The sequence below is a fragment of the Cuculus canorus genome, chromosome 8, assembly GCF_017976375.1.
Source record: "Cuculus canorus isolate bCucCan1 chromosome 8, bCucCan1.pri, whole genome shotgun sequence".
Classification (NCBI taxonomy): domain Eukaryota; kingdom Metazoa; phylum Chordata; class Aves; order Cuculiformes; family Cuculidae; genus Cuculus; species Cuculus canorus.
Genome location: NC_071408.1, coordinates 5,806,322 through 5,817,376, shown reverse-complemented (window position 1 = coordinate 5,817,376; position 11,055 = coordinate 5,806,322). Strand labels below are relative to the sequence as shown.

The 11,055-nt window shown below is 49.9% G+C and overlaps 1 protein-coding gene across 1 annotated transcript; it reads right to left on the bottom strand.

Moving 5' to 3' along the window:
* Window positions 1-516: 516 nt before the first annotated feature.
* Window positions 517-9,355, bottom strand: ALDH9A1 (aldehyde dehydrogenase 9 family member A1). The gene is made up of 11 exons (XM_009559849.2): window positions 9,102-9,355; window positions 7,266-7,411; window positions 6,131-6,260; window positions 5,677-5,811; window positions 5,013-5,209; window positions 4,047-4,187; window positions 3,149-3,337; window positions 1,999-2,086; window positions 1,473-1,614; window positions 810-922; window positions 517-709 (listed from the first exon to the last, which is right to left on the bottom strand). Exons 1-11 carry the CDS (start codon window positions 9,283-9,285, stop codon window positions 615-617), a joined length of 1,560 nt encoding a protein of 519 aa, XP_009558144.2. The 5' UTR covers window positions 9,286-9,355; the 3' UTR covers window positions 517-614.
* Window positions 9,356-11,055: the final 1,700 nt, after the last annotated feature.

Here is an 11,055-nt window from a genome sequence, read left to right as displayed (position 1 = left end):
CTCAGGGCCATGCCTGTCCTACGCAGCATCAGCTCACCATCCCCATGATATTTTGTACCCTCTTAGAAGTGAGATACAGATAGAAAAAACAAATCTTGTGTTTCAAGTGGCCAGAGGGAATAAACAATCTGCATAAAGCCCTTAAGGCTTTTATGTAGTGAAAAAACAGAGAGAGCCATCATATGAATGTGTCCAAGAGCTTATATTTGGCATTGAGTAGGGTCATACTTGTTAAGACACCAAAACTGAAGGTGGCTGAGGGTGGAAGGTAATGGAGTTCAAGGCACACAGCAGTGAAGAAGCCTGGGCTGGGCCCCTGCCACTGACAAGGCTCTTGTCACTCCTGCGTAGCTGCCTGTGCTGAAAGCCGTAGTGCTCCCTCCTCTGCGGTTCCCATCTTCCACCAGACAGACAGAGCAGGCCCGTAGGCTGAGCCCTGCATGAACATTCCCCGTTGCAGGAGCACGGTCTCTAAGTACTGCTTCAGCTACGCTTCCCCCCGACCCCCACAGGCACTTAAAATTTCAGAGCACTTTATTGCTGTGTAAATGATCCACATCTCTGGCTGACAGGCAAGAACTGGCTGATGCTCCCCTGAGCAGGTCCCAGAGCCACTAAAACACAGATTCCACATCACCCATCTCCACACAGACGGTCTTCAGCTGCGAGTAGTACTCGATGGCTGCCCGCCCATTCTCTCTGCCAAATCCTGCAGGGACAAGGCAGAAGTAAGAGCACAGCTCCAGGTACCATTGACACACCCTGTAATGGGCACGTAGTCATAGCAGTGAAGGTCAAACAGAACTCACCTGATGACTTGTAGCCTCCAAAAGGCAGCTCCACAGGACTGATGTTGTAGTTGTTAATGAAGCACATCCCAGCCTTGAGAGCAGCCACTACCCTGTGAGCCTTCTGGATATCCCTGCAGGAAAAGTGCAATTCAGCTCAATCTCTTTCCCATTCATCCCCTGTCCCCTGCCAGCTGACATCCCACTAGAGAAAAGCCAACAGGTCCCAGTGAGTTTTGGAACTTGACCTGCCCTACTCTGTCTCTGCCTGCTCAAAGGCATAGCACCTATTCCCAAGAATGCTCAAAACTGCTTTTCATTTGAGAGAGCAGGACAAGGACACCAGCGAAGCAGACGGCAGCAAGCTGCCAACAGCCGTCTTTGTGTGCTTTCGGCAGTGTGTTAGGCTCCTGGTGCACATCTCCAGGAGATGCAGGAAGGTAGGCAGCAGGCCAAGCGCAGGCTGGAAGGAGTCTGAAGGACAGCTGGGCCCACCTAACCCCTCCGAAAAAAAAAGGAGGAGATATGCAGTCATGTACAAAGTTCTCTTTTGGCAATCCCTTGCTCCAGCTTTTCTGGAAGAGGATCTCCATGCCCATGCCAAGCACCACAAGGGGGGCATTGAGTTGCTGCAGTATTTTCTTTCTCCTCCCCTCCCACACCAGACACGGTACCCAGCTATACCTGGTGAAGACACCACCTGCCAGGCCAAATTTGGTGTTGTTGGCTCTCTCCACCACCTCCTCCTCTGTGTCAAACGGCAGAATGGACATGACAGGCCCAAAGATCTCTTCCTTCACACATGTCATATCATCTGTGCAGTTCCCTGGAAGCATGGCAGAGCACATGTACTTCAGGAGGATGAGTTAGCAGAACAGCCTGTGCATCAGCAACCCACACAGCCTTCGAGACAGCACTTGGCACTGCACAGCAGCCCCAGCCTTAGCCAGCGGAGGAGCAAGCATCATCCTGCATCTCAAGGCAGCAAAGACACTAAACTTTATGTGCCCTTTCAGAACCTCCAAGATCAGCAGTTTCTCTGGATGTGGTTCCTAGGTGCATGAGCTCTCTCTGGTACACTCACACCAATATCTATCTGTCCACACTGTGGATGCACACAGACACAGGTTATGCAGAACATAGCTTTCTCTAGAAGAAACTCAGCACCATCCATGTAGAGACTGAGTACCATGAATAGGAAGGATCGTACCTAACACACAGGGTCGCATGTAGTAGCCATTCTTCAGCTTCGGATCATCTGGCACGTACAGGTCCCCACCACACAGCACCTGTGCCCCCTGAAAGAAAGCCAAGCAGAAGGTAGGCAGGCACATGCAGGGGCATCCTGCCCAGCTGCCACAGCTCTGGCCGGCCAATACTTCCTGCTAGGATTACAGCCTTATAGGACAAATCATGCCAGCACCTTCCCTGGTGTCTCTCCAGGTCAGGACTGCTGATAAAGCAGCACTGACAGACCAGAGTCAGGGGGTCAGACCCATCCTGAAAGTCCAGACAGTGCTGGTATGGGGTGCGAGTGCCACAGGAGCCAGTGTAGGTTGGAGGGAAGCAACTACAACTAGGAGCAGATCCTCAGTCAGCATTACATTTACTTCTGCACCTCCACCCAGGTGTGAATTCCCTTATTGGTGAGTCTCTCAGTCCCTTAGCAAGGGACCTGGCAAGAAACACCTACCTCCATTAAATGCCCCGATTTAGTGCTGGGGATTTCTCCTTTCCTTTCTCCTTCCACATCCATCTTCCTGTTTCCAAACCCAGCCCTCCTGGCTTTCACTCATCATTCCCCTTCTCCAGCCCATCCCCAAACTTGGCTGTACCTACATCCAGCTCTGACATTTAAAACATCTTTACAATAAAACCTGGCAAAAAAAAAAAAAAACAAAAAAGCCTGGGCAGATCTTATTGCTCTTCCAGAGACTGTTCCCAGCAGCCTGTAAATTTAGCCTTTGATCCTTAGTAAGCTCTTTCGGCAACGAAAACTGGAACCCAAATGAGATAACAGCCAAGTACGCAAAGTGTCACTACAACTTACAGAAGAGAAACCAGCCCACATGTATGGATTCTATGATTTTACACACTGATGTGGTAGATGTCTCAACCTCTAAAACTTAGCAACGTCAGGATATGAAAAGCCATGCCACCTTCAATGCTGATTCAGAAACGTGCACTGGGTCACTTTTAATCTAGTGGTCCAAGACACCTATTAAGTAATTGAACCATAACAGAAAAAAAGCCAATCAGCTTAACTGGGAAGGCATGGGACAGGAAAGCAGCTGCCAGTCTGTTTGTCTCCTAAGAGAGAGACATTTCAGGGCAGTCACTAGGCAGCATCACAATCTCACCTGCTCCTTCGCCTGTTTGATAAAGCCCTGGACACGATCCAGGTGGGGCCGATTGATGAGGGCTCCCATCCGTGTGTCTTCCAGAAGCGGATCGCCAATTTTGATTTTCTGGGTGCGTTTCACCACCTCCTTTGTGAAGACATCCAATATTTTCCTCTCCACAAACACCCGCGTGCCGTTGCAGCATACCTGGGGATCAGGACAGGCTGCTCAGAAGAAGACACACAGCACTCTACAGTCCTTCCCTGCCTGGTTTCTGGCTCTCGGAAAAGCCCCTCCAGAGCTGCTAAAACAGCTAACTTGTCTCTGGGACGAAGAAGACGAGGTCACCCTGCTGCTCATGACTGCATTGAACAGGCCATGCTGGACATCATGGTATTGATGCCACCAGGTGGCAAAAATGCATCAAGTCACTAGCAGGAGAGAACTTCTGCAGCCTTTTCAGTTCCCAGAGACGACCCTGGTAAGCCAATTCATCAGCAAGATTACACAAAAACCGCAGCATGCATGGAGATCCCAAATTTGGGACAGATCCCCACAGGGCTGTGGCTCAGCACACCAGACTGAAACCTCCTGCCCCTCCACAAGACACCAGCACAGCCTCTTCCCACCTCTGTGTGCCAGACCCGAGCCCAGGGCACGGGAGCAGCTGATGACTGGGTACCAGGTGCTGGAGAGGCTCTGCTTCTGCGAGGACAGTATCAGCTAAGGCACATTCTGTTGGGAGTCCCCACAACAGAACCCTTTCTGATCCCTTGTGACATTGCACAGGGAATTGTGTGGCAAGATCGGAGCTTCAGGGTATCCCTCCTTATGCATGGTCATGGGCTGGCTCTGCTGCCCAGTTCTCAAACCACCCCACCACGCTGGGGACCGGTCCTGCCCAATGGACACACACCTCGCCCTGCGTGAGGAAGTTGGCCATGAGGGCTCCGTTCACAGCGTTCTCCAAGGCACAGTCTGAAAAGATGATAAGGGGGGATTTGCCCCCCAGCTCCAAGGTGACTGGTTTGATCCCTTTTGATGCCATCTCCATGATCTGAGGGAAACAAGGACAGAAGAGACCAAAACCCACTGGTAAATAGGAGGCAAGAGAAACCCAAGGGGAGAATTCCCACAGGGTCCTTCACACAGACGCAGCACGGAGGGCAAGGTGGGTTTCCTAGATGTGTTTACATCAGATTGACAATCTCAGAGGGTTTGGAGTTTGTTTTCTTAAAGATAAAAGCAACAAAACCTAGGAGTCATTTGTGGGAAGTCTCATGCTCAGCATAAGCCCAGAGCTCAGCATAAGCCCAGAGGACTGTTGCAACTGCACCTGTGATGCTGGTGCACACAGATAAGGGGAGTTCAAGAGGCAATATCTCACATCTTTCAAATCAGAATTTATTTTTAGAAGTCTTTTTAGGGTCTTTTAATTTTTTGAGGAATAAATTGAAGTTCAGAAACTTACAGAAACTTACCTCCTGCTTAAAACCAGTAGGTTGTATGTAGCTAAGCTGAACTGACAGAAACGCTCACGCATTTTCCCAGTGCTGCTCTGTTTTATGTACCCTCCTCCCCGCACAGATACCAACTTCAGCATCTCAGACTTCACTGCAGCCAGGGGCTAAGCAAGTGTGGATGACCAAGGGGCTCCTCCAACAGAACCAATGGCCCAAGCCGATGCCCAGCACGCTAATGGGAGCCCCAGTGCAACCCTGGACGCGCAAGCTCCTTGCTCAGACCCAGAAATGCCGTCTCGCAGCCCACCTCTACAAAGCTTCATGCAAAAAAAAGCTCAAGGAGGTATCGACGTCTGCAACGCAGCAGGAACACCGGCCCTGCCGACCCCCTGTGTCCGCAAGCACGCAGGCGCCTTTACCTTGATGCCAGTTGGCACACTGCCAGTGAAAGAGATTTTGGCCACATCTGGGTGATGACAGAGGAACTGGCCAGTGGCTGCCCCACCCTGCACCACGTTGAAGAGCCCCTTGGGCACACCGGCCTCAGTGAAGATCTCTGCCAACCTCACCACAGAAACGGGGGTGAAAGGAGAGGGTTTGAAGACCATCGCATTGCCTAGAGGAACCCAGACAGAGGCAAGGTGGGGTTAAAACCCAACAAAATACACATCCCACACCATGAGTTTGTCTCAATAGATCCCAGAAGATACCCCATGAGAGGAGAGAATAGTTTCAGCTGAACACTGCAACTGGGGAAAGGGAGGAACTGTATCTTCCTGCTGGGAAAGCCTACGAGGGTTGGGGCTGCTGGTCCTGTACCGCAGACGTTTCCAGAGACCTTCCTCGTGTGGTACAAAGCCAAGCAATCAGTCTTTTTCCCGATGCGTTTCCTTTCCTCTTAGTATCTGCCATGTTCTCACTTTCATTTCCTTTCCCTTCCTGCCAGAGTAACACCCTGAAGGTTCTGCTAATCCTTCAACACCTCCTTCAAGGTAATCCTAGACTTCATCCTCTAAGTCACTTCTCCCTTCAGGATCATTTGGTTTCAAAAAGGAGCTTCTGTGGGCAAAGAGAATCCATTACCACAAGCCAAGGCCGGGGCAGACTTCCAGCAGGCAATCTGGAAAGGGTAGTTCCAGGCTCCAATCCCAACGCACACCCCAAGGGGTTCTCTCCGAGTGTACCCAAAGGATCCCCCAGGAAGCTGGATGTGTTCACCTGCAAAGAAGAAAAACAGTCAGAAGGAAGAAAAGAGCAAAGCCCTGTCCTGTCTTATCAAAACCGCAGGAGCCACACCTCACTTTGACTGGGGACAGAGACAAGATGGCGTTTACCCCAGCAAGCTCAGAGAACGCGCGCAAGTGCCCACAGAGCATGGCAGCGTTCAGTAGAGATCTCTGAAAATCCACCCAAGATCTTCAGAAAAAGGAACAGTCCATGTCTTAGAGAAATCCACAGCAAAGATATCTTGTGCCGTGGAAGTTACCAGGGCACAGAAGTGGCAGGACAAGAGAGCAAACTCCAGTAACGTTCTCACCAGCTAGAGATCCTGCCAGTCCTGCATAGTACTCCAGGCACTGCCAGGATATGTCAATGTCCACTCTGGCTTCAAAGATGGATTTCCCATTGTTGATGGTTTCCAAGGTGGCAATTTCTTCTCTCTGCTCCTGTGAGAGGCAGAGCACATTGACAGTGTGTTAGAGAAGCCTGTAGTCGAACTCCACAAGGAGAGAGCTTCTCAAGCATGCAAGCCCTAAACAAGGCTCTGCAATCAGTAAACCAGGTGCTGCCATGAGAAACTGTCGTCTCTAAAAGGTTAATAAATCGTTATTTATCAATTTTCTAGTGGCAACCGATCGCAGAGGAAGGTCAAACAGCCAGCACCTGGCGTTCACTGCTAGTCCAGTCTTGCTTAACATCCTTATTTATTTAAAAGATGAGCAAACTTGAACTGAGAACTGGCTGGTAAACGATTAGAATTCTGAGAACTAAACTGGGAGGAACAGCAAACAGCAAGATCAAAATGGAACCAGAGAACTTAGGGAAGGACCAACAAAGCAACGCAGCCGGGAAGCATCTTTTAACAGACCAACTCCCAGGCAGAGATATCACCCTGCTGCAGAAGTCTGGCAAAAGGAGAAGTCTGGCAGAGAGAAAAGAGTTTTTTCAGCACATACACACACTGGGAAAAGAAAGTCTGGTTTCTCATGGATCTGTGCTTTGGTGGGGATTAACTTCGATATCTAAGAACACGTTATCTCTCAAAGCAGTTTGCAATAAAGCTAGCTTGTTGGTATCCTCTCCCAAGTGTTTTATCTGGTGCCTAAGATAAAAAAGAGCATTCACACATTTTTTTATTGCTAAAACAAGACACACTCTAGTCACGTGACAACGGCATCCCACAAGCCAGAAGTTAAACAATGTGAGGGTTATGCAATCTCAGCTTTGAATTCATGTGCAGTGAAGCTTAATCTTTGGAGTTATGAAAAGATCAAGGCCCTGCCCAAGGCAACTCACTGTCTCTACTGGTCAAAGGTGTGTTTTAACTCCTGCATTCCTCTTGGAGCTCTGTAAGTCCTGCTGTAAACCCCCAACAGCCACATTAACCCACAAGAATGCTCAGAGACAGAACCACCCCTCTCCAAAAGAGGAGGCAAGCTCCCACAACATACCCGAATAATTCTGGCAGCCTCCAGCAGCACCCTGCACCGCTCCATGCCAGACATCTGACTCCATATTTTAAAGGCAGCCTTTGCGCTCTGCACAGCCAGATCAACCTCCTTCTCTCCAGAGCAAAGCAGCTTCGTTATCACACGACCTGGGCACATTTTAAACAGGAAATAACGAAGATGGAAAACTCAGAAAAGGGGCACAAAAGCATATGGTTTATTTTGCATCAAGCCCCACAGACTTCAGTCAAGCCACCTATACCAGGCTAAAGAACTTCACACTATGGTTCCTTCTGATTTGTAATTGGCTATAGAAGGCATTCAACTGGTCTGAAATAAAAGATCTGCCATTCTCCATAGCCATGCTCTAGTTACCAATTAGATCTAATCGTTACAAAATTCCTCTGTTTCCCATTGAAGTTTGTTATACTTCTACCAGCAGCCTCAGGATTCTGTTACGCATTACTCAGCATAGTTAAACACGTTCTTTCTTGAAGTGATTCTGCTGAAACCTAGATATCTCCAATTAAAAAAACAGTAATTTTAGAAATGTTTAAATTGTGTCCCCAAAATCACGCACCGCTTGATTTTTCTGTTTGACTGAGAGTTAGAGCTGATTTCTACTAGAGTGTCTAACAACAGGCCTACAGTGCAGGAGGGAAAACGCAGCCACTGAAACACCACAGCTGCATCCGACATCGGCAGCTGGGAGAAGCCTCAGGCAGTTCGGAGAGGCCGAACGCGTCCAGCATTCTGGAATACTGCATCCAGCTCTAGAGCCATCAGCACAGGAAAGACATGGACCTGTTGGAGTGGGTCCAGAGGAGGCCATAAGAATGATCAGAGGCCTGGAACACCTTCCCTGTGAAGAAAGGCCGAGAGCTGGGATTGTTCAGCCTGGAGAAGTCTAGATCTTACTGTGGCCTTTCAATACTTAAAGAGGGCTTATAAGAAAGGCGAGAAAAGCTTTTTGGCAGGGTCTGAAGCAACAGGACAAGGAAAAAGGGTTTTAAACTAAAAAAGGGGAGATTGAGATGAGATATTAGAATCATAGAATGGTTTGGGTTGGAAGGGACCTCAAAGCCCATCCAGTTCCAACCCATCTGCCATGAGCAGGGACACCTCCCACTGGATCGGGAGGCTCCAAGCCCCATCCAACCTGGCCTTGAACACCTCCAGGGATGGGGCAGCCACAGCTTCCCTGGGCAACCTGGGCCAGAGCCTCACCACCCTCACCGTGAAGAATTTCTTCCTAATGTCTAATCCAAATCTTCCACTTCAAAGCCATTTCCCCTCATTGTATCATTCCATGCCATTGTAAAAAGTTCCTCCTCAGCTTTCCTGGAGCCCCTTCAGGTACCAGAAACTGCTCTAAGGTCTCCTCTGAGCCTTTTCTTCTCCAGGCTGAACAACCCCAACTCTCTCAGCCTGTCCTCGTATGGGAGGTGCTCCAGCCCTCTGATCATCTTTGCAGCCTCCTCTGGACCCCTTCCAACAACTCCATCTCCTTCTGACGCTGGAGATTCCAGAACTGGATGCAGTAGTACAATACTATGAAGAAATGTTTTCCTGTGCAGGTGGGGAGGCCCTTGTCCAGAGCAGTCATGAGCTATGAGGTGGGAGGCGTCCCCACCCATGGTAGTGGCGCTGGAACTGGATGAGCTTTGAGGTCTCTCCCAACCCAAACCATTCCATGATTCTATGAACCTCAGCCAATAAAAGGCTTGAATTCTACGGGGTTGGAACTGGATGTGTCTAAGGTCCCTTCCAACCCAAACCATCCCGTAACTCCAAGGTGGGAGAAGCCTCCCCGCCCCCAATCAGGCAGCAGGGCTTTACCTGTGGCCGGTTCATAGACCTCCTCGACCTGCCCTCCGTCAGCGGGCTGAACGCGGGCTCCCGCCCGGTAGTTGAGCGGCTGCTGCGCGCTGAAAGTCCCGGTAACGCTGCTCATGGCGAGGCGGGGAAGGAAAGAATGGAGCCCAGCAGGCACGACTGGAGCCAAAAACGAGCGCCACAGCATCGACCGGGGGGTGGAGGAAGCGGCGAGGCGCGATGCCCTGAAGGGAAAGGGTTCAGAGCCAGGATAGGCTCCGCCTTCTCCTATTTGAACCCGCGTCCCCTGCGCTGCCCCCCATAGGCTCGGAGGAGTCACAGCAGGGCGAGAAAAGAGGTTCTGCCCCTTTATATTCCTCTCTTGGGAGACCCCACCTGGAGGATTGTGTCCAGTTCTGGAATCCTCAGCATAAGAAGGAGATGGAGCTATTGGAACGGGTCCAGAAGAGGCTACAAAGTGATCAAAGGGCTGGAGCACCTCCCATATGAGGACAGGCTGAGAGAGTTGGGCTTGTTCAGCCTGGAGAAGGCTCCCAGGAGACTTCATAGCGACCTTCCAGTACCTGAAGGGGCTACAAGAAAGCTGGAAAGGGACTGTTCACAAAGGCTTGTGGGGATAGGATGAGGGGGAATGGGTATAAACTGGAGAGGGGCAGATTTAGGCTTGATATAAGGAAGATTTTCTTCACCATGAGGGTGAAGAGTCCCTGGCCCAGGTTGCCCAGGGAAGCTTTGGATGCCCCATCCCTGGAAGTGTTCAAGGCCAGGTTGGATGGGCCTTGGGCAGCCTGAGCCAGTGGGAGGTGTCCCTGCCCATGGCAGGGGTGTTGGAACTGGATGGGCTTGAAGGTCCCTTCCAACCCAAATTATTCTATGATTCTATGATCTAACCGTTCCCCCTTACAATTTAAAGCCATTCCTTCTCATTCTATCACACTTTTGTAAAACGCCCCTCCCCCGCTTCCCTGTAGCCCCTTTCAGTACTGGAAGCTGCTCTAAGGTCTCCTCACAGTCTTCTACATCATCTCTCTCAGCCTGTCCTCATAGCAGAGACGCTCCAGCCCCTGGATCATCTTTGTGGCCTCTAGACTCAATCCAACAGATCCATGTCATTCATGTGCCGAGGACTCCAGAACCAAACACAGGGCTCCAGGTGAGGTCTCAAGAAGGTTAGGAAAGCTGCTCTTAGTTCAATTACAATTATTATCCACCCCCAGGGAACAACTGTATCACACAAATGGCAGCCGAAAGCAACCAGAACTCAGCCACAGATTAATAGTTTCCAGGTAATCTTTGGATGTGCAAATGCTTCCTTCTCTAAAGTGATAGAAGTGTGGTGTGATGCAATGTGTGCACACTGGCTGAGGGCAGAGCTTATGGAATCTGGGAAGGTTATTGTACTGCACACAACCCTTAGGAAGCCATCGAGGTGCAGTCTGTCATTACACTGGATTTGGCTGCCTTAGTTGGACCCTGTTGGATCTGACAACCGTATGCTGCAGAATAAGCTACTTCCATGCAGGCCAGAGTGTTTCTGGCTTTGCTGCCAGATCAGGCCTTTGAACTATGAGAGTCTTCACAAGGGAAACAAAAATTACACAGCCAGGACTGCTCCCTGTAGGTGCCTGTAGCTACACCAGGCACAGTGGCCAGTCAAAACTGCTGCCCGAGAGCCAGGCAACATCAGTATCCACTGGATGCTTTCTTTTACCTGCCAAAACTTGGTTGAATAGAGGCCCCACACTCATGATTTATCTTTCAGTAATTCTGTAGAAGTGCTCCTTACTTACTAATGAGGATTAACCAATATTTAGTATTTAATATGGTATCACACATGCTCCACACTGCCCATCACTAGGTGTTTCAGATTTATCCCTATGCCATGCATGTAAGAATAATCTCCCAGTAAGAGGCACTGCATGATAAACCTCTGGTCACCAAGCCAAGAAATCAATAG

Excerpts from the sequence above, each read along its gene's own strand:
- ALDH9A1 (XM_009559849.2), bottom strand. The coding sequence starts at position 9,285 with ATGCTGTGGCGCTCGTTTTTGGCTCCAGTCGTGCCTGCTGGGCTCCAT. Across the intron at positions 6,261-7,265 it reads AGGCTGCCAGAATTATTCGG|GAGCAGAGAGAAGAAATTGC; the intron begins GTATGTTGTGGG and ends TGCCTCTCACAG. Across the intron at positions 2,087-3,148 it reads TCAAACAGGCGAAGGAGCAG|GGGGCACAGGTGCTGTGTGG; the intron begins GTGAGATTGTGA and ends GCTTTCTTTCAG.